The sequence below is a fragment of the Mustela erminea genome, chromosome 9 (assembly GCF_009829155.1).
Source record: "Mustela erminea isolate mMusErm1 chromosome 9, mMusErm1.Pri, whole genome shotgun sequence".
NCBI classification, from domain to species: Eukaryota; Metazoa; Chordata; class Mammalia; order Carnivora; family Mustelidae; genus Mustela; species Mustela erminea.
In genome coordinates, this window is record NC_045622.1 from 93,473,102 (window position 1) to 93,496,949 (window position 23,848).

Below are 23,848 nucleotides of genomic sequence, written 5' to 3' on the forward strand. Positions count from 1 at the left end.
GTGCTCTCAATAAAGGTTAATAGAATGAGCAGCTTGAAGCTGGAAAGTTTTATGTGTCAGCCTTGACTTGAAAGGCAGCGAGTATAATTTGGCCAGGTAGGTATTGCTGAATGTGCAGAATTCCTTCTCTGCTTCTTAGAATCAAAGAATCTATTTTTGTCCCCAGTAAATGTGAAATTTGCTACTATGAATGAGGAATTCTGCCTCTCATTTGCCTAGAAGGCGTCACTTAACCATTTGGTTTGGGCTCTTCTTTGAAAGTATTGGTCTAAGTAGAAGATAAACGCCTTCAGTATGACAGCGATCGTTTCCAAACAATGTTCATTATTTTTAAATGCTAGGGAGAACAAAAAAGTTTCAAAATTTATAGCACCTAACTTTGAGACACTTAACTGCCATCTTTCTAGCTATAGTAGAAAATTCAGGCAGAGGCATAAGGAGCATTTTCCTGGCACGGTTCTAGAAGTTTCTGTGAGGATTAAATGGAGGGTTTTCATAAAGCACCCAGCACAGTGCCTGGCATGTGGCCGGTATTCGGCAATCTTGGCCCTCACTGTTGGGTCAGATCTTTGTGATATTGTGCCTTGGGGGTGATGTTCCCTTCCAGACCTCGGAGTTCTACCATCAGAGATGTCGATCCATTGAGAAACCATTGCAGGATGCTCCTAGCACAGAGGTGCTTCTCGAGGAGAAAGAAGTCACAGTACATGCTTAGCCAGGGGGTGGTGTCCCGCTCACGTCTGTCCCTTTGCCCCTCACAGGAGGAGTTTGAGAAAGCTCTCGTGTGGTATGAATCGACGCTGAAGCTGCAGCCTGAGTTCGTTCCAGCCAAGAACCGAATCCAGACCATCCAGTGTCACTTAATGCTAAAGAAGGGACGGCGCTCGCCTTAGTGCACCCTCCCCCTCCCTCTCTCTCTCTCTCGCTCTCTCTCTCTCATTTCTCTCTCTTCTCACACTCTTTAAAAAAAAAAAGAATAAGAAAAGAAACCAATCATTGTCAGTATCTACTTTTAATGATGTGTGTGAAAATAACGGAGTAGGACTTACAACAGGACTTTTACGTATGTGGGAATCGGTTTGTCTTTGTTTTGAAGTCCCCTCTTTCCCCCCCAGCCAACCTCAGAAACACAAATTTCTCAAAAGGAAAATGCAGCGGAAAGATACCGTGTAAATACTGAGCCAAGACGTTTCTGGAGCTGTGCTCTGTCTCCAAAACCTCGATGCCTTTAGGGCTTTTCTCAGTGGTCCAGCCTGTCGCCGCCACCTCCTCCTCGTTGGCGGAGGACAAAGCGCGCTGCGCATCCTCTGCTTCCTGTCGTAGCCTCTGTTGTCATTGGAAATGCAGAAGCCCACCCGGTGCCAGTGAGAAGCAACGTTGTGCGCGCTCGCCAGTAGATCCGTGCCGTCCCCCGTCGTCCGTTCCATGCTGCTATGTCACAAACCCTCAGAGGTAGTTTGCAGGGGAGGAAGGGGAAATGATTTTTAAAAAAACAAAATATTTACAACAACAAAAACTCTTAGGATCACCTGACCTTTGTAATGTTATTTATGTTGGGGAGGGAGGGGGGTGCTGAGAAGGGGAAATCAGCAGTGTACAACATCTATATCATTTGTGCTTTAATTACAAATCACAAGGAAACCAATAAGTTGAAATCCTATATAACAGGTTTATATATATAGAATATGTATATTTGAAGCCCTCTACGCTGAATCTATGTTTTACTAATTCTTTGTTCACTGTGTTACCCATCTCAGAATAAGGTGTGAGTGTCCGCTCCCTCTCTCTGAGGCCTTCAAACTTAGCTCCTCGGGAGAGAGCGATGCGCCAAGGTTGAGTGTTTCCGTACAATGCTTTTACCTCTGGTCCCAGGAGAATCAGAAACTCCAGACATTTTGGAATCTTCAAGGGCACATACTGAGAACAAAAATAAAAGTTGTTTATGAGCAACATAGGTCTGGAGTGTTTTCTTTTTTTTTTTTTCTTTAAAACCAGACTAATGTGGACAGCTCAGAAGCCGACAGTAACTCTGGATCTGATCCTCTCAAGTCCTGGGTCATCTTCATCTTTCTTCCTTTCCACAGCGGCATGGTGAGGGGAGAAACAATCCATCACTAGGCTTTATAGTTGATGAGCTTATTAGCATGAGACATTTGACCGGGAAAGATACACGATCAGCAAGTGTTCAGAGGTGGGTATATAATTGACCTTCCCGGAAAGGAATAATCTACGGCGCAAAGTCACTTCCCCGCAGGTAAGCACCGATCCTGAGGTTCACCCTGGGAAGCTTCGTGGAGAGCCTTGGCGAGCATCCTTCAGGGACAGGCACACACTACACAGCCAGCCAGTGTTAGCTCTCCTCGGCGGAGGTCTTCAATCAAGCTGCCTCATCTTCCCAGTTACAGAAATAAATTACCTTTTCCTCCACGTTAAAGAGTTTTGTTCCATTTCTGGACCCTGATTCAAAAGTTTGACTGCTTCGAACAGTGATTCCTAGCCTGGAAGGTAAGCCTCGTGAGTGTTTTTAATAGAAATGCCACCTGAAGACATATTTTATCTGTTTTTCACTTTGGTGGATTTCTTCCATTCTGTCTTCCAATTCAGTAACTTTTCAGCTATGTCTAGTCTGCCGCTTATCCATTGAGATTTCTTGTTGCAGTAACGATATTTTTCATTCATAGGGTTTTTGGGTGGTTCTTATTCATCATTTCTGCCTGCTCATGTTTCATGATCTCTCCTTGTTTTGTGGATGCTAGTCTTTTACCGACTTGAACATTTTCAGCATTCTTACTTTTCAAATCCCTCAATTATTCCTTACTCATCTGGAATAAATTCTACTTGTTGGGCCTGTGGACTCTTGACCCCATAATGCTGGAATTCCCTAGTTCTCAGTCTTCAAATCTCTGCTTTTTGTATTCTCTCATGTCCTTAGTGATCTCATCTGATTATGTGGTTTCTGATCCTCTCCATGCTTACACCTCCACAGTCACACCTCCTGGCCAGATAGCCTCTTTTAGCCCTCAATTCATCATCTGTCTACCCCATATCTTCACATGGTCCAAAATTGAATTCCTTATCCTTCCCAGAGATGCTTGTCTGACTTTGGTCTTTCCATCTGAGTTCCCTGCTTCCAGTTAATTTGTTCAAAAAATCCTAGAGCAATCCTAACTCCTGTTAAAACATAAGTCAAATTGTGTCATTTCTCTGCTTAAAACCAGGGAGTTGCAATGCCATAAAGCCTTACCACCACCCCCCCAAAAAAAATCTGGCTCACTTCTCTGGCTTCATCTGTTATTTTCCCTCTTAGTCCTCTTCAGCTACACTGGCTTCGTGACTATGTTTTAAAACTTCCCAGCATGCTCCTGCCTCAGGGCATCTGCATTTGCTCTTCCCCAAAAATCCACTTGACTTCACTCATCATGTCTGGGGCCTTCCCTGATCATGATTATTTGTAATATTCTGGCATCTGCCTCCACTATGTCCTAAGCCCCATTCCTGCTTTGCTTCTCTCTATAACTTCAATCATCGGTGAGTGCAATGCGTATTTAATGTCTGTCACTCCCAACCTAAAAGTAAGCTCTAACTGCAAAGTTTTTATGGTTTGTCTTTGTTTTTGTTTTGTAATTTAAATTCAAGCGAGTTAACATACAGTGTAGTAAGTTTTTAACTTTGTGCCCTGATGTATCTCTAACCCCTGATACACAAAAGATACCCGGAGAAAACTGTTGAGTTAATTAATTAATTATTGAGTGGTGCTGGACTTCCTCATATTATTTTATATTTGTTGTCCTTATTCAGTAGGAGTTAACATTTGAGGTAATCCCACAAGCACCTGGGGTTGAAGACACCTCCCTTATACAGGAAGCTTTTGAGGCAGTCTCTCCTGGGATCTCCTCAAGGTCAAACATGTTTTCATGTCCATTTCTATGAGGTTTCCACACTGTATAGAGAATGAATTAGAGCCCCACCTTCCCACAGGTAGGAGGCTAAAGGTTCTAATATTTTACCTAGTGGACTGGGTCTCATTCCTGGCCCTGTATGGAGCCTGAGACCAGAGTTCCTTGGCCTGTCGTGATTTTCTCAGGCTTTGTGCATTGTTGCAGGGCTGCTGGTACCTGGCAATCTATCCTTCTTGACTTTGCATTAGCTCAATATTTAAAATACTATAGATGGCCATTGTGTGTGCTGAAGTTGAGGGTAGGGGATTTCAGTGTGTGTGCTCCACATTGCTTTCATGACTGGAAGTTTGAAAAGACAAGTTCTATACTACATATGACCTTTCCCTCAAGAAATCTAGAACCTCCCGTTGGGGAACATGAGCCCTTGTGTGAGAGGCATTGCTACTGATAAACATGAATTATGTTCTTCATAAGGGTTCAAATGGAAAAAAAGCCTTCAGACCCACTGACTTCAGAGCAGACATCCATTTTGTCTACAGTGTCGTTTCCTCCAGAGTTAGGCCATACCCTGCAACCCCAAAATCTCTGCAGGAGCCTATTACAGAAAGCCCAGCTATTCTGGAAATGTCAGGAGGTACTTCTTACCATTGGGAAACAAGCCCTGACCCCTTCTGAATCAGGAAGGCCCAACCAGACCCTTTCCACGTGTTACCTCCATAAAAAGGCAGATGAGAGCCCCGGGGCTTCTCCAATAAGGCATCTCCCTAGAGTTTTGATAATATATCCAGAATCGTTCTCAGCAGCTAGTCTCTCTACAGTCGAGTGTCTCTGGGTAAAGCTAGTGAAGACCAGGGGCCCCAGGGATAAGGGACCAGGCCAACTTCTGCCCATTACTCTCCAAATCCTGCAGGTGGCAGCTGGACACCAGGCTGAGCTTCTGAGGACCAAACTTGGTAACTAAGAGACAGACCACATGGTATTCCAGGTGCAGAGATGCTCACAATCCAGGGAGCTCCCGCAGCTGGCTGCAGAGGATGAAGAGGCAGAAGGGAGGTGAAGGGAGTTCACAGACCTGCACTGGTCGGTGTGGTAGCCTCTAACCAATCCGCCTACTGATACTGCCATTTAGGTATTGAAGTGGAATGCAATTACAAATTCAATTCTTCATGTTAGGGAATGTCATCAAAACGAGGTGACTACCGACTGACCCATGAACCGGATTGGGGCACTCTGAGGGTCCTCACCCCTCCCCTGTTCTTGGAACATGGGTTCTGTTTGCCTCTCCTACTTCCAGAGGCTCTTCCGGGACCAGGGACATAGCCCAGAATATTCTTCTTGCGGCAATGGCAGAAGCCTTAGAGAACAATCAGGTGAGCACTTTAAAATACCATGCTTACGTGTCCTGTGCTATTATCCATGATCCTGGGACAGGAATTACGACTTGCTTTCAGTGGGAGAGTGCTGAGAAGTTCCATGGCAATGGACACGGACACAGGGAGGAATGAGGACCCAAAACCATTAAGGTCATCGACCACAGCCTTCGTCCATGTTTTGCCTTCCCCAGCCCCTTGTCTGGTCTCTTCTGTGACACTTTGATCACATTCTCCCTTTTGTGTATTTATACTTATCTCTCCTTCTAGACTTGAAGCCTCTTAGGGGATTTTACTTGCCATAGCACTTTGAACATGGTGAGTGGTAGGTGCTCAGTAATATTTATTGCATGATGAGTGAATTTCCTTTATGACCATTGCCAGTCCTCCCGCATATCTACACAAGGGGAAATGTACTGAAATCGCTAGCAAAGGACTTTTGTATCCCTAGTTGATGGGCATTAACACACATGGCACAAACAGGGCCTCTCTCCTTTATCCACTGTGAGCTCCTGTCCTATTTGCCTAGGGTCCAGAGTGGACATGGAGAAATAAATGTCTCTTGAATGCCTTATGAATAAATTATGGCCCATTCTTGGCCACCACAACTCGTGCATTCTCTGACTGTCTCTATACATTCCTTGAACCTTTATCTCACCTTCTGGGTCTTACTAGTTTTCCATTATGCTTACAATTCATCATTACCGAGTCACATCAGTGAGTTTTTACTGATCTAGCAGACCCTTTAAAGTAGTCACCTCCAAAGACTACATACCTTTATATACTCTTTTCCCACTCGGAGTTCTGAAGAAGTTTCAGGAACTCCTGCGGCAATCCTGTCATGTTCACTTGAATACTCTTGAGGGTAACAAATCTTTGCCTTGTTAAGGTGGATGGCATTTTTGGAAACGGCTGACAGTCATTTGGATCCAAAGCTGATGACTAAGGTGGGTGATGAAGCTGGGTCATTCTGGGGACAAAAGCCAGATGTGGCCAGGGAGAAATGAGACTGACATCCCTCCATCGTTGGAAAGCTACCCACGAGGACAGCCGGAGGGAGCCCCAGATGGAAGCAGACAGCATCATTTGAGCACATCTGCCTCCAGACAGGGTGGCCATTTTGAGGCCCATACCGCATCAGATGAGAACGTTCTGGTCTCATCTCCTTTCATTCTGGTTCTGGTTTTTCTAAATCCTTCAAGAAGCTGGTGAAAACTGGACCCTCTCTAGGAAAATGCTCCTGAGCCCGTGTTTTGCATATAATTTGAGGGGTTCACAGACCCCCTGAGGCTGCGCCATGTGTCCCGAGTAACTTCTGTCTGGAATGAACACACTAACCAGGGTGAGGGCACTAGAGAGCCACAAGTGTGTTTTTCTTAGTTTCTTCATTTCTGCCTACACACCCCACGAGCCCAGCCCAGGACTCTGACATAAGAGACTCCCCAGAATTAGTATGTGCACTCTTGTCCGATCATCTTGGATCTGAGACCACCTTTGTGGGTGAGATCCCTGCAGCCAATCTGTCTGCTCAGCAGCCCCCCTCTTCCATCAGGGTCGCAGTGTGGTGAGCCCTCTCAGAAAGGCTGCCTTTCAGTCTCCACAAGGTTCTCCCTTGGGAAGAAGCAAAGAAGAGCCTGGCTTCTTCAGTCTGACTCGGAGATCCAGGCCAGGTGCGATCTTGACTTTGGGTACACCAGAGCCAGGCCAGACCAGGTCCGGAGTCCTTGGTGTGCCTCCCTTCAGACACCTGTCTGAGCCACAGCCGAGGGCACTGGGGTGGCAAACAGCTGCCATGAGGCCTTGTGGCCACAAGAGGGACCCATTTGTTCTGAAAGGACTAGGCATTGGCTGACATCGTGACTCCAGACTTCATCCCCCAACACCCACGCAGGCTCCCGGGTCCTGTGGGGTACTGACTGCAGAGGGGGACAGAGCGGGTCATGCGCGGCCAAGCCTCCGCTCTGGGTCCTCTTGTTCAGGTGGCCACCAGCTGAAGCAGGCTCCCCTTGGCCACCTGCTTCTCTTCGGGCAAGTGCAGTAGGCCCCAGGCCCAGGACAGAGTCAGGGCCCAGCCTGGCCACCTCCCACGCCTCTGAGTACTGGGGCCTTTTATAAGGTGTGTTTCATCTCCCCTCACCGTTTTCTTTTTTCTTTTTTTTTTTTTTAAGATTTTTTATTTATTTATTTTTACAGACAGAGATCACAAGTAGGCAGAGAGGCAGGCAGAGAGAGAGAGGAGGAAGCAGGCTCCCCGCCAAGCAGAGAGCCCGATTCGGGGCTCTATCCCAGGACCCTGGGATCATGACCTGAGCCGAAGGCAGAGGCTTTAACCTACTGAGCCACCCAGGCGCCCCTCACCGTTTTCTTTATAGCAAGAGCAACCCACATCCAAAGGGGGAAAAGGAGAAAATTCAGAAAGGCAAGAAACACCTGTAACTGACCATTCTCAAAGACTACTCTGGTCACCACGACAAGGTTATGTCCTGCCCAGGACCCTCACGGACTGTGCTCCTTGGGAGGCTCAGGAGAGCAGGAGAGCCTTTCGGGGAGAATGGGGATATGTTTGTGTTGAGGGAGTATCCTACAGTTTGGGTAGAGCTGAGGCGACCCCTCCAGGGTTCCGAGCCACAGGTGCGGCCCAGGGAGGGAAGGGAGGGGAAGCTACCCCACAGTGGGCCCCTCTGCCCCTCACCGTGCCTCCCTGGGACCGTCTCCTCTGTGCCATCCCAACACGCCAAGGCCGGTGTCAGTCCTGCTTTTCAGCTGGGGAAACCTGGCCTCCGACACAACCGGCTCCTGGGGCTCCTGCAGCGGGTCGGGGCTGCAGCCGAGCTGGAGCCAGGACGGTCCTGCTGTCACCAGAAGCTGTCACCTTCACAAGCCCCCGGACCCCTCAGGACAAGTGTCCGCCCTCAGACTGGAGAATGTGGCCCTGCCCCTCCCACCTCACCTGTACCCCCTGCAGCCTCGCACACCCCAGAGTTTGCAGGACAACCCCGAGGTGGGGGGTGGGGGGCTCGCGCCGCTGACCCTGGGCCCTGATTCCACGCACCCCCCCACCCCGCCTCCCCGAAAGCAGCCCTCGGGAGGCCGGAGTGGAAGAGGAGCGGGCAGCAGGGGAGAGTCGTCGTCACACGCCGCGGGGAAGCGACCCCCACCCACTCCACGGAGGCTCCACTCCGCCCGCCGGGGACTGCGCTCAGCCGCTCTCCTCCGACGCCGTGGAGAACCGTCCGCAGAGACGCGGCTCATCCTCCCTGGAAGGGGGCCCCTGGCCCTTCCTTGGGGGACAGGCGGCTCTGAGAACAGGCACTCCCCTCCCCTGGTCCCAGCCTCCCTTTCTTAGGACACCTCTTCCCAGACTCGGCTTTGAGCCCCAGGGAGAGGCCGCCCCTGGTTGCCAGGGCAACGGCTCCATTGTTCCCAGCGCAGAGTGCAGCGGCCAGGCCCCCTCAGTTTCTGGACCCGCTCTCCCTGCCGGTCTGCAGCCCGCCGAGCCCGCAGGGCCCCATTCTACTCCTCAGGGCCTCTTTGTCGTCGGGATGCAGAGGAGGGGGAGACAGGCTGACTGGTCACCATGCCAACATCGCACTGCCCACATCCCTGGGGGGAGGGGAGGGGCTGGGGCGGTGGGACGTTCAGCAGTCCAGGGAGCTGTTGTCTGTCTCTTGGGTCACCTGCCCAAGGGCCCCTGCCGCTGGCTCAAGGTCCACTTTGGGGGAGGATTTTGCTCGCTCTCTGCTTTGTCACCCAATTTGTGCCATTTTTGCTTGGTTAAGCAAAGCTTGAGGCTTAGGCTTTCTCTTACCCATCCTGAGTCTTCAGCCAGCAGGTGGACTCTGGCTATGGGAGTGGAGCCAGGCTGTGCCTGACCACCTAGCCTAAGTGGGGTGATCACTGCTCATTCATTCATTCATTCATCCATTACATCTCATCATTCAACAACATTCACTGAGGCTGACTCAGGACCAACCTGCAAGTAGATCTTCTTCAAACCACTTTACAGAAGGAGAAACTCTTTACTCCAAAAGATAAATGGCTCAAGGTTTCCAAAATATCAAACATCAGAGGCAGGATTCAATCTCAGCTCTGCCTGGCTCCAATGTCCCTTCTTTAAAGTCAAGAAGAGATTACTTTCTCCCCACCATGGACAGTATCTGGACTACTCTGTACACAATAAGCAGACTGATTGTTGACTAAAAACAAGCCACTACAAGGAAGTTAGGGACAAGGTGTCTTGCACAGGGTAGATGCTTAATAAGTATGCGGCGGGTGGCCAGATGGGTGAAGGAACATATTCAGGGTAACCCCTCCGAGTACTAAGGACAACAACCTGGAAGATAACCATTCATTCAGTCATTTATTCCTTGATCGTTACATTTATTCAGTAAATATGTACTGAGGACTTCTGTATTCCAGGCACCTTGCTGGGCGCTGGGGACAAAACGAAAACAAGACAGGTGCATGGTTTCACGTGTGATGAGAGAGGCAGACAGGTAGACTGCGCATCACAGTGCTGGGATGACAGCTCCAACGGGTGAGTCCAGGTGTTGGGAAAGACAGACAGGCTGACCTCGACAGCTTGTCTCACGTTTCCAAATCGCCGAGTCACAGACCCTCTGAGCTCAAACCGATGCTTCATCTCCAATGCGCTTCAGCCAACCAGACGTAAAAACCACGCCAGCAGCTCTTCAGAAAGAGACCATTTGAGACCGCGAGGACTCTGGTCTCAAAATTCAGAACGGTGATATTTAGGAAAACCCAGTTCAGTGTGAAGACCCTGAACCCCATCAGTCCAGCAGGCTTCTCTCACTAGTAGGAACACCCCCTCCTGCCCTACCTAAGGAGACTGGTCCTGCCTTGTTTGAAGACTAGGACTGTCCCTCACCCCACAGCCTCCCGTGTACCCCAGAGCCATGGCTAAAAGACAATCTCCACGTGCCCAAGGAGCCAGTTATAAAGGTGAATCTAGCAAATGCTTACACACCAAAACGCGCACATTTATATATCAATGAAAACCTGAGACATATTCATAAGAATAGGTCCCATCCCTTCCAGAGCAGGGAGAAGCAAATGTAGTTGGAAACACAGCTTAATTTTTCAGGATGGCTGTGCTTACCAGAGATTCTGAGGCTGGCGTACCAGCTTGAGAATGTGATAGAAGTTCTAGTGTTACTTCTCTTGGCAAACTGAAGCCTGGCTTCAGCAAGAGCTGAGTGAAACTGACATGCCAGCGAATTCTTAGGTATAATGTGGGAGAAAGCCAGTGACTTAGGGAGCTAGATATGTTGAAATGGGTTTACCACCCATGACTGGCTTATCCACACTTTATACGCCCCGAGAGGGACCGAAAGACTTTCTCTTCATGACGATAGGGAGAAACATCTGAAACAGTCCTGGGGCTGATGATGGAAGATACTGCCATTGAAATGTGTTCCTGGGTTTTAATGGGAATCATGAGATCCCAGCATGGGCAATGCAGTGACACTTAGTGACCAGGGGCAAAGTGGACACAGAAGGCAGCAGGATCAGAATAGACTGATAGGGTGGGGGTCGTCTCTGGCGGTGGCCAATCGATCTAGGTACCAAGGGCTAAAACACGTGAAGCATTGCACATTCAATTAAAAAACACACAAACTAGAGATCTGACAGGCAAAATCTCAGGACGTCAGGAGTTTTATAGGTTTTCCCTAAATCCCCAACCTAAGTCGGGCAAATAGAAAAACTTCATATTCTGTACCATATAACACTGCACATGTATAGTATGCATCTCCCACCCAATTTTTCTGTGGCCATTAAGTAGAGTGAGTGTGCACTGGGAAAAGAGAAATCCCAGACTGTTCAGGGCTTATTACTGGCTCTGAGTTAACGCTAATTCCAGGTGATGGGTTGAGTGAGAATTAACAGAAGTCAGGAAATAAATGGAGTTTGGGCCCAAATTATTTCATAGTGGGTCCAACAGATTCATATCTACCCTGTGGTCGTTTCTTAAGGTCCCGAATGTAGAGCTGGAAAATACAAATATACTTAGCAACAGGCAAAATAGGCAAAATCACCTGCCTGACCTCTGAAGTAAAGACTGGCATGAGAGGAAGGATCAAGTGAAAACTCTTGTCAGGCCTTTCCTAACCAAATGGTAACAAAAAAGGAAATCAAAACTGGTGCCACATTTCTAGGAGAATCAGAGAGAGCAGTGCCACCTCAGAAGACTTGAAAAAAATGCAAGGTTGGTGACCCAGTGGCGTGCTGGAATCAGCTCATACACACCTGTGAGAATGTGTTAACATTATTCTCATTTATTCATAAGAATTGTGAAGATTGTGAACATTACCTCCCAACTTCATCTGCGGTGACGTCACTTTGGGAGCTTAGAATTGGCCGAGTTGGGACTATTTAAACCATGGAAACCAGCAAACACTACAAATCAGGGCTTTTTTTCTTTTCTTTTCTGAAAGCCAGTTTACCAGCAAGCTACTGGTGGTAGCTCCCCATCTCCTCATGGAGCCTATCTGTTTCCCCAGAGCAGACGTGTGTTGGAGTTGGAGAATGACGGCAGATTATGTAATTGAAATCACACTGTGATTTCCATTGCAGCTGCTGTTCTTGATCTGATCTGTCTACTGTACTGTATCAGCCCAGCTTCTGATGCCAGCTTTGGTTAGGGGGCAGATGGATGAATGGTCAGACGCAAAATGAAAACGTATTATTCACAACAGCTAAGATTCAGAAACAACCTAAATGTCGAACAAGGAATGAAGGGTTAAAGAAGACGTGGTACACACAATGGAATATTATTTAGCCACAAAAAGGAGGAGACCCCGTCATCTATGACACTGTGGATGAACCTGGAGGGCATCGTGCTAAGTGAGATAAGGCAGACACAGAAAGACAACTACTGTGATTTCAATTATACGTGGAATCTAAAATAGTCAAAATCATAGTGGCAGAAAGTAGAGTTGGTGGTTGCCAGGAGCTGGGGGAGAAGGACAGAGGAACATGGGGGTCAAAGGGTACAAAGTTTTAATTATACAGGACAAATAAGTTTTGGAGATGTAAAGTTCAGCATGGTGACTGTATTTAACAGTATTGTACCATGTACTTGAAATCTGCTAAGAGTGCAGATCTGAAGTATGCTCACAAAAGAAGAAAATTATAGTTATGTGAGGTGATGGATACGTTAATTAGCTTGATTATGGTGATCATTTTATAATATATATGTCAAAACATCAGATCGAACACCTTAAATATATACAATTCTTTCTTGTCACCTATACCTCAATAAAGCTGAAAAAAAGGAAATTATTAGCAAGGCTAAGGTAATCGCTTCCAGCCTCTTCTAGACAGATTAGTACACTGCCCAATGGGACTCAACTGACCCCCAGCCTGTATTGTTCCTCACACAAGTATTATTACTGAATGTAATACACAGCCTCTTTCTCTTTGATGGACTGTAAATATATTTGAATACTAGAGAAATTTGAAATTAATATAAATACAACTAAAATTTGTATGATACTGCACCAATTGAGACTTCTACATCAGCTATAAAACGAGAACAGTAGTCCCCATGTATATCCAGTTCACCAAATGATGTGATCATCAAATGAGGTTTTGTATGTGAAAGAGGATCGTAAACTTTATAAGGGACAAGGTAAATAGCTACTAGGCTGTTTCTATATCGGGCTAAAATGGAGATTCTTGGCAATTACCTATTATTCAAGGACAAAAGTCTGTGGCTATTAATTAGGCTTGTCAAAATCGGTAGTTGTATATTAGGCATAAATGGGATTTCAACTAAAAAAAAAATGGATGGATGGTTGGAAGGATGGACGGATGAATTGTTTATATGAAAGGATGGTTTTATCAGGTGGGAGCATGATGTTATTGCTATTGTTATTTTATTAGAATTTAAAGTGTGAGAATGAAACTGTGCATCCCTATACTGCAGGGAATGAAAAATCAAAAACTTCCCAGAATCCCTCGTACTTTTAGATTTTGGTTTAAATTATTACTTAGGTCTTGCCAATGAGAAACACTCGGTGAATCCTGAATTTGCAACCTTGGCCCTGTATCCTAAGTTGCATCTCAACTTCCTGATTCCTTTATCACAGCTGAAGAGTGCATTTCTGGATTCAACATTTGTAGCAGTGGCTTCCAGACTCCTCAATTTCTTGACTGTGTTGGAGGTGGCAAGTCCTCTGGAAGGTCAATGATGAGATGCCTTGGATTCATTCCTGGAGTCTTAGATTAGAGTTTGGCCTTCCAGTCCTTCCAACGATTTTGTAAGCACCCAATTCACATTATTAAATCTCTTTCTCCTTCAGATAGCTAGAATGGATTTTTTTTTTTTTTTTTTTTTTTTTTTTTTTTTTTTTTTTTTTTTTTTAGCTGCAGCTGAACTCTGGCTGATATGCTCTCCCCTTTTCTGATATGTTCCCTTCCAAGTTTTTCTTCCCCTCATCGATTTTTATCTCTACTCTTCAACCACTTCCCCTCTCATTTCCCAGAAATGAAGCACCTCTTATATGTCAGGGGAGAAAAACATAGACAACATTATTGAGGAATTCCTCAACTTCCTGCCTATCCATCTAAAGTTGCTGGACCCAATACCATATCCATGATATCTTTCCTGCAAGGATAACTTGTTCACTTTTGCTCTGGATCCCATCCTTTTCATCTCCAAAAATCCCTTTCCCTATTGTGTCTTTGACTTCTCCCTCTCCTTATTCTGTTCATTCATTTTAGACACTACCAACACTTTCTCATGGAAAAAACCCTCAACAACTCCCAATCTTCTCTGCCCCTCTAGGTAAGGTCTCTCTCCCCACACTGCCAAGATTTCTGAGAGAATCATCTACACTATTCATCACCATTCTCTCCCCTTTTGTTCACTCCTCTGTCCAAGCAACTTAGCCTTTATTGTATTCACTCTACTGAAACTGACCTCAGTGAAGTAACCAATGGCCACAGAATAGCCTAATCCAATAGATCCTTTTCATCTTTTTTTTCATTTTTTTTTCATTTTCATTTTTTCATCCTTTTCATTTTTTTTCTCAGCTGATCTTCCAGGGGCATCTGCCAATGTTAACTCTGTTCCCTATGATATCGTGACAACATATTTGCTACACCCTTCTCCAGGATCATCTGGCTAGTCTTTCACAATCTCCTTTGGAGGCTCATTATTTTATACACATGTGGAATGCTCTTTTCCTCAAATTTTTGTCTGTAAGCCCTATATTATTTTTCCACTCTAAGAGTTCATACTAGGTAACTTCACCCAAGTGCATGACTTCAACTATTGACAATTCCCAAGAATTTATCTCAAACCCAAACCTCTTCCCTGACTTCAAGATTGGATGTACAATAACTTTCTATTTCATATTTCTACCTGACTCTCTCACAGACATCTCAATCTCAGCATGTCCAAACAGAACTAATCTCCAATATCCATTCTTCCTCCTAAAGTCCCTGTCCTATGAATGGACACCATAGTCCACTTATACCCTCAAACTTGAAGCCCCCCTAAACTCCCTGTTCCCTTGTCCCTCACAATTAAATGGTCATTAACAGATTTTAATCCCACCCCTAGTACTCTCTGTGATGGTTTCTCCCCTCTCCATCTCTACTGCCCTGGTCCGGCCCTCTGCAATCTCAGTCTCACTCTCCATCTGTCTCTCTCTTTCTCTCTCTCACTGTCATTTGCTCTTCCTCTCACATTTCTGTTTCTCTGCCCAGTCACTACTCTTCCTGACTCCTTCACAACTGCCTCAATCCATTCTCCACACAAAAGCCAAATCTAATCTTATTGCTCCCTTCCGTAAATCCCCTAGATGTTGTCCATCCTCCCCACCCCAACACACACACGGCACAGTTTTCAGGATAAAGTTCACATTCTTTATCCTAGACCCAAGACCCCTCATTATCCGATTTCTCTAACCTCATCTCCTTCCACAGACCACGAAGCTATGCTCTCATGCCCACGCTGCATTCACTCACTCCATGAATTTCCCTCTGTGTGGAACTCCCTTCCATGTCACCTAGGCTATGCCTTTGTCATCCTTGGTGACTCAGCTCATATCACCTCCTACAAGCAGCTTTTCCTGACCCCCTTGAGTAAAGCTGACCATCCATTGTATTGCTTTTTATACCCTGTGCTTACCTCTAATTTTACATTAAACTGTATCATATAGCAGTGTATCACAGAGATAAATATATTTATCATAGCATTTGCTAACCTGTCTGATATGCTTTTGCATACCCGTATCCTACCACAAGACCAAGTGTTCCTTTGGGACCGTTCTTGGCCATTATCTTACTTAGCAGTGAGCAAAACCTTACTTAGCAGTAAACAAACCTTACCTAGTATTGTAGCTGGTACAGAATAAGCTCCCCAATCGTATTTGATAGATGAATTAGTTTAAGTTCTGCTTGAATTTTACAGGGTAATTGTTATGGATTGAATTATGCCGCCTAAAAACAGATATGTTGAAATCCTAAAACTCATTACTCCTGAATGTGACCTTATTTGGAGAGAGGGTCTTTACAGAAATGGGCTGAAATGAGTTTATCAAGGTGGGCCTAATCCAATAGGACAGGTGTCCTTATAAAAAGGGAAAATTTGGATCCAGAGACAGATATGAATTGAAAGAAGACAATGTGAAGAGACAAGGGCAAAAGATGGCCAACCACAAGCCAAGCAGGGAGGCCTGGGACAGATTCTCTCTCATAGCCCTCAGAAGAAACCAACTCTGCCGACCCCTTGATTTTGAACTTCTGCCCTCCACAACTGTGAGACAACAAATTTCCATTGTTTAAGCCACCAGTCTGTGGTACTTCATTACGGCAAGCCCAGCAAACTAAAACAGTTGTGTTTCCTGTTCCTTTGTTTCTTTGAATCTCTAGCCATAAGCTCTTCTCTTTCTGAAGTCTATAAGGTTTGCTCTTCTAGCATATCTTTTTGTCTCTGTCACTCTTCTTTATCTCTCTGTCTCTGTCTCTGTCTCTCTCTCTCTCACACACACACACCACACACACACACGCGCACACACACACACACTTATACCATGACATCACATATCTTGTTCTCTCAAGAACTTCTTCTGTTCCTCCAAACACTTCCACCTTATCCACAAGCTCTGCCTTGCGGGTCAGAATTAGGTCCCAAGTGAGAGCTCTCCCCTCATTGCAGTCTCATCTCTCTGAAAGAGGAAAATCAGGTCAAGAATGTTATCCACGGCAATGTTTATGACAGAACAGAGCCCCCAATTGTTAGGCCCATGAGCTCAGTTGGCCTCTTGCCCCCCTTGCTAGATGTAGAATTCCCTAGACAAGGAAAGCTTCACAGCCCTGTTAACCCAACCAGGGGTCTGGACTTCCCACAGCAACATCACTTTATTTTCCTTTCATCCCCACCTGTGCTCCCCACGGTACTACCACCAAGCTTTTATGACATCAAATCATGATATTCTCTTGCTCTAAACTCCCTAAAGCTTCCCCGTTGCACTTAAAGCCAATTTCAGCTTGCTGTAGAGGGTTTCCTAGATTTACTGAACATCTGTAAAACCCTTCCAACCTCAGAATCTTTGAACATGTTCTTCCTTCTGCTTACACTGTTTTTCTCTCCCTCTCTTGGCCTGTGCCTGGCTAAGCTTACTGTCACTTCCACAAAGGAGGTTACTCCTTATTAGCCTGCTATTAGATGCCCTCAAAGACACTTGGAGTTATCTTGTTAAGGATTTGTCCTAGTTTCTACCTATATGTTTATATTTGTGGCTATGTGATTAATGTTTTTCTCCCCCACTACACTGAAAACACCATGAGAGCTTGTCATTTGCCCATTACTGAGTCCCCAATTCCTAATGTACTGAATAGCATACAGCAGCTACTCAACAAATATTTCTTTAAATAAATGAATGAACTAAGTTCTACTCCTTGGCCCATTGCAATGAGTCCAGTTGATTTGAATGAAGGGCATCCTTACCATCATAGACTCCGTATCATAAACTTTATCCGGTAGAGTCTTGGTGATGGCTTTGGCTTTGAGCGTATAATAACCTCATGTTACAATTTCAACTTGAAGTCATTTATCAGATTTTTATCTTGGTCGGGATCCTGGTAGGAAGTGGCTGGTGCTCTTCGATGGGGCAACTGAGAGTTTAAGAAAGAGGCTGATGAAGTATTGTGGGCAATGTTAAAGGAAACCAGCAAAGAATGGAGCTAGCAACTTGCCATTCCAAGCTCTGGAAGGGCAAAGGGAGGCGTGGATACCAGAATCGAAGAGAGCTGCTGTAACAGATTACCACCTGACAAGAATGGTGGTCCTCCGAGAGGGATGCAGCCAGTGCATGGAGTCACAAAATAAATCCCAACTTGACTCTCCTCCCAACTTCCAGTCTCCTGCTAGTTGACTCCTTTTTTTAAAAAAAATTTTTGAAGTACTGAAGTATAATGGACACACTCCTCCTGGTTGACCTTAGGTCGGCTAAACCAAATAGAAGCCCACATCTGAGATCACTTAAACATCATCACTTCACTGAGAACTTCTTCGTTTTTCTATTTTTCACCAATGCCAGGCTTGTTCTCCATAATTTCCAGTTTTCACTGTAGACGGATATTTTCCCTCCCTCTTTCTCTCAAATTTCAGTTTTATGTTGATTGGGTAGTGGACCTTCCCACCGGGCACCATGGTCATGGTCGCATTTAGATGTGGTCTGTCCTCGGTAGAAAGCCCATTTTTATCATGTAAGTCTTGGTTCAGGAAACCCAGTTCTGATTGTTAACACCAGCTCGCCATTTCCAGGGGCCTGATTTCTCTGTCATGTGCAAGACTAAGAGAGATGCAGATGTTACTTGGTCTTGCCTCTCCAGCCACCTTGGCTCCTCGTAAGTCTTGCAGCTTCCCAGGGCTTCCAAGCTACAAGGTTCCACTGAGAAGTAGCTATTATCCCTTCCCTAGTCATCTTTCTACGGCCCTGAAATAAGCAAGCTGACTGGATGCTTCCATCTCAAGCATGTGGGCCAACACCATTCTTGCTCTGGGGAGCAGGTCCCCCTAGTTAATACCTTCTTACCTCCCTTCCATCTCTGGGATTCTGGAGTTAATAGCTCTGTCTCTTCATTTCTGCCTCAATTTCTGGCTCCATAGTGCCACACCCAGGCCACCTTACCTTTCTCTCACTTGACCTTAGCGCTCAGCACCCTTCGCCTCACGTGAAGCCTGCTGGCTTTGGAAAATTCTAATCCATACGGCCATAGGCTGAACATGCCCTCCCTACCCAAGTTTTAACATTTTCTCTTATGAATATCATATAAGCTCCCAGGTCTAAGAAGCTCTAAAGTATCATTGAGCAACCCATGCCACTTCTTCCCTCATTTCCGGAACCTGATCTCCATTTTCCTCTTCCTTCACATTCAGGGAGGGTATGCCCTTCTCCTTCACGCCCTTTCCCCACCGGGTCAGCAGAGGAGGAAGCATAAGGATGCCTGACTGAACCTTGGGATCATCTGGGCTCCCAGCCCCGCAGAGGCTCAGACTGTGAGGAGCGCCCAGGGGATGGGGTGGGGGTCCCTGTTAATCACAGCTGTCCTCAAAGCCGACTAGTGGAAGGTGGGTCGTCAAATCAGGAAGCCCCTCCGTCCAGGTGGAGGTCTTTGTGGCTCAGCGGAATGCCCTTCCTCTGAACCAGGACTCCCGATGGCCCCTCCCCACCTCCACCCCGTCCCGCTGGGCTTCCCGTCCATTCACTGGGATGATTTTTTTTTCCTCCTAAATATTTTAAATATTCAAAAGAAACAGCCAAATCCAGAAATCCAAACACAATGGAAAGCAAAGGCATGAGGAAAGGTAACAAGGAATAACAGTTCTCAATCCGGAGCCCGCTCCCAGGTCTTCGGGAGCCTCGAGGGGTTAACCCTCTGCTGCCCGGGGAGGGGGCCTATTTCCAGCGGAGGGAGGGGGCACTCTGGGGGCCTCCCGTCCGGCTATAGGGAAATGCATTCGGTTCCCTATTTTTGGCCAAACCTGCGCGAGCTCACCTCCACACCTCCCCCCGCCCCCACCAAACCTTTTGTCTCGGCACCTCCCTCCCAAAGAGTCTAAGAAATTTCCCCGGTGAGACTGAACCACAAGCCTGACTGTTCTGGGGGCCTGAAATGGATGCCTTGCGCGTGCTTCTCCGCGGCACTCGCCTGCTTCCTTACCCAGCCTCTCCCCGTTAGCGAGACACGGTCACGGGCGCCTCGTGCCTCCCATCACTGTGCTGTCAATGACAGCTTTTGTTGTCGGGTAGGCACGAAGCAGTGGACAAAGGACCCCAGATGATGTCCGCCACACCCCTTCCCTCCTCCGAGAGCCCCAGTGGTGCTGCTCCCTAACGCGGAGGGACCAGGGAATCCTTTCGGAGCCCTCATTTTCTAAAGCAAATGCCAAGCCGGCCGTATGGTTCCCCGAGAGCAGCTTTCCACCACTCCATTAAGATTACTTTTGTCTCTGTTTCTAAACAAAAGGGAATTTGGATTGAGGTTCCCGAACCCCAGGAGCGCCCTGGGGGACAGGCGGACCTGCCAGCAGGCAGAAGCCTAGAGATTCCCTGACAAAATCTGCCTCAAAGTCGTCCGAACCCCCTCTGCCAGAGGCAGCCCCCCCACACCCCGGGGGTCCTGTTCGCCAGCCAGAAGCCGGTTGCCCCGGGATTGCAGCGGACTCCGGGGCGGGGCTCAAAAGGAACCCCACACGGGATGGGAGCAAAGACGGACTCCTGGGACTGTGACCAGAAGCGCTTTGGAAAGACGCCTTTTTCCGGCTGGGCTGACACTGGAGTTGTCATCACTTGAGTCAACTGCAAGTTGGGGGACCGGCTTGTCTGTCCAAGTCCCTCGGGTGGAGGAGTGTCTAACAAGGAGACCGGGAAAAGGACAATAAGTGTCCCAGACACCGGGAACTTGTTCTAGAAGCTCTGTTAGAGTCAAAAGCACAAAAACCTTTCACTGATTCTTTCAAAACACGTTGACTGCATCCTAGTCACTTGTCCTGGGGATGCATCAGTGAAAACACACATAGTCCTGGTCCTTAGGACTGTGACTCTGGTGTGACGACCGAACCCAACAAAGACTGAGCTTCCCCTTCTGGTTTCCAGCCCTGAGTTCAGCTCAGTTTTGGCATCTGTAAAACGGAAGGACCGGGATTTTTTTTTTTTTTAATTGCCTTACAGAACAATGAGAAAATAGAGCTGGAAGTTTATTGTTTAATTTGAATTAAAATATAACAGGACCACATGCACCCCCAAAGAATTGAAAGCAGGGACTCCCACAGATACGACTGCACCAATGTTCACAGCAACATTATTCACCACAGGCAAAAGGTGGAGGCAACCCAAGTGTCCATCCACAGATGAATGAATAAACCAAATGTACCTAAGTACGATGAAGTAGTATTTAGCTCTAAGAAGGAATAAAATTCTGATACATGCTACACCATGGATGAACTCTGAAGACATCCTGCTAAGTGAAATAATCCAACATGAAAGGACAAATATTGTATGATTCCTCTTACCAAGGTTCCTAGAATAGAATATTCATAGAAACAGAAAGTAGCATGGCAGATTACTAGGGGCTGAAGGGATGGAGGAAATGCAGTTATTTCTTGATGGGTATGGCTTTTGTTTGGTATGAAAGTTTTGGAAACGGATGGTGGTGATGATCGCACACAACATTGTAAATGTTCTTAATGTCACTGAATCGTACGCTTAAACATGGTGAAAATGAGAAATCTTGTTATGTGTTTTTTACCACAAAAAGAATCAAATATATGTGTGACATATTTGGACTTTTGGCACAGAGCTTCTAGAACCTTTGGAGTTCCCTAAGGGATGAAAAGAATACATGTAAAAGGAATATTGTTATTCATAATAGGCTCCTTTCAGCCACCCCCCCCCAACTTGTTAATGAGGTGACTTGGGCAAAGCCCCTAGAGCAGAGGGCTGACTGCCAGGGGAACCAGCTGTGTATTCAGAAGGTTGAAGCTTTCAGCCCCTGACCTGTCTTCTGAGGACTTTAGAGGGGCTGGAGTTTGAGTTAATCATCTATGGCCAATGATTCAATCCACCATGCCTGTGTGATGAAGTCGCCATTAAAAAATATATATATATCCCTGGGGTTCCTGGAGCTTCCAGGTTGCTGACCACAAGGAAACGCTGGGAAGGTAGCACACCCACACCTTGCCCCGTGCATCTCTTCCATCTGGCTGTTTCTACAGCATATATCCTTTTATAACCAATTATCTGGTAAGGGTACTGCTTTTCCGAGCTCTGTGAGCCATTCTAGCAAATAATCAATGCGAGGGGAGGGTTGTAGGAACTTCTGATTTTTAGCTGGAAGATCAGAAGTTCAAGGTGACAACCTGGACAGGGGTCAGGCAGTCTTGGGGGGGCTGAGCCCTTCAGCTGTGGGATCAGTGCTAAACACAGGCAGTCAGTATCAGAACGGAGCCGAATTGTAGGACACCCAGTTGGCATCCACAGAGTTGGAGAACTGCTTGCTGGGGAAAACCCCCCACACATTTGGTGTAGGAAGTATTCAGTGAATAGTGAGTAAAGGAAACAAATGTTCTCCTTTCAATATTTAATTTAGGACCCCTTGAAGTCTAGTGTAGTATTGTAGAGCTCCAGGATCAGTCACTGGGCATAGCAAGGAGTAGGTGTGCAGGACCTATTTGGAGAATGGTGTTGTGCTAGGGGTCAGACCTCTGTCCCAGAATACAAGTACAGGCTCTCAGCATTAGGAGGGAGTTCATGTGGGATCAGGTCATGGTGAAGGTGATATGGCTTGATGGAGCCTCCTCCTAGGCAAACCTTCTGCCACAGGTATTTTAAATTCAGAATAACATAGGAGCCAAGTGAGTCCCATAAATAAGAGAAGAGATCCTAGAAGGCAGAAGACATACATATACATAAAATGGGCTCTGTCTTAAGGGAGTAGCCACAGCTCAGCTCCATGACTGACATACAAGATTGTAGACTCAGTGTTGTCAGATCTTCCAACTCTGGGAAAAAAAAAAAAAATCTACATTGTTCAGCAAAAAACCTCTTAATCTGTTGGCAACTCATTTCACTTTTAAAAAATACATTGCAGCTCAAACAAAACACCTTTGCAGTGAGAGCCAGTCCATGAACAAACCATTTGCAAAGTCTGTTCTTCAAATTCTAGAGAATTTCATTTACCATCCATCCGGATGGGTATTCAGGATTTGCCTGACTGTTCCGATGACAGAGGATCCCATTGTTTAACTAAGTTTTTGATAAATTCTAGTGGTTAGGAAGATATCACCTGAAATAAAAATCTACCTCCTTGTAACCTCCTCTCTCTGTGTTCCTACAGCCACCCATGTCCCCTCACCGCCTCAGTCAAGAGAACAGCTTTCCTCCAGTGCCTCAGTGTGGTCCATGCTATTTCCCTCCCTGGGGTCTGCGTTCTTTGAGGACAATGGCTAGGTCTTACATCCATGTGAACATGTATGAACATGTATGTGCCAGATACTATTCTAAGCTCCTTACATACATGAACTCATTTGTCCCTTAAGAGAACTCTGTTTCTTAGGTCCTATTGTAATCACATTTTACATACAAGGAGATTGTGAACAAGTGAGGCTGAATAAGTTGCCCAAGGCCACACACCTAGTAAGTAGAAGAACCGGAACTAGAACACAGACAGTCTGGCTCCAAAGGCAATGTTCAGGATATCGCAAGTTCGTATGGGGATGATCACACTCATTCTGTGATTCTTTGTTGGTGTGAAATAAGAGAAAACAATACCAGTTCTTTCTTCTGGAAACACAAAACAGACGGGTCTCCATAAAACAAAAGGACTCCATAAAACCAACATTACAAGTGGCCTTCACCATAGGCAAAGATGTGAAAGATGAGAAAGGAGAAAGGATGGCCTTTAACCATGGAGAATAAAGTTAGACACTGAGCAGAACTTCCTGGTGTTGGGCGCTTTGAGCCCCTGGAATAGAAAATATAAAGTTGTGCTTTCTTTCTTAGATAAACACATATTTTTAAAAGAAAGGATGCGGGAGACTAATGTTTCTAGAACCGTTCTTCCACCAGTAGCTGTCCAGAGGCAGAGAGAAGCGCTATTAAAAAAAAAAAAAATGTGGGTGCTGAGAAACTTACATTCTTGCAATTTCTATTCCTCATAGTTTCCCCCAGGGAGGACAGAACAGTGGTCTTCTTGGCGTATGAGCCTACTGTGGTCCTACGCCCTGATGGATCCCAAGTTAAAGACAAGGGAAACAAGGAGATCAAAGATTCACAGATCAAATCCTGTGTCCAAAAACCAACTACATAGGTCAGAAATTAACTTGGATACCCAGAATTTGAATATTGTAGAATGGGAAAGGGCTCAAGAAGGAATCTCTTCTTTTTTTTTTTTTTAAAGATTTTATTTATTTATTTGACAGAGAGAGATCACAAGTAGGCAGAGAGAGAGAGAGAGGAGGAAGCAGGCTCCCCGCTTAGCAGAAAGCCCGATGCGGGACTCGATCCCAGGACCCTGAGATCATGACCCGAGCCGAAGGCAGTG

General features: G+C 46.2%; 1 protein-coding gene across 2 annotated transcripts in view; it reads left to right on the forward strand.

The window, feature by feature from the left end:
• Nucleotides 1–1,950, forward strand: part of TTC17 (tetratricopeptide repeat domain 17) — a 117,554-nt gene extending 115,604 nt beyond the window's left edge. For both annotated transcript variants that reach the window (XM_032360411.1, XM_032360412.1), the window contains one exon: nucleotides 762–1,950. In XM_032360411.1, coding sequence (XP_032216302.1) covers nucleotides 762–893 — 132 coding nt within the window. In that variant the 3' untranslated portion in view covers nucleotides 894–1,950. The remainder of the gene's footprint in view (nucleotides 1–761) is intronic.
• Nucleotides 1,951–23,848: the final 21,898 nt, after the last annotated feature.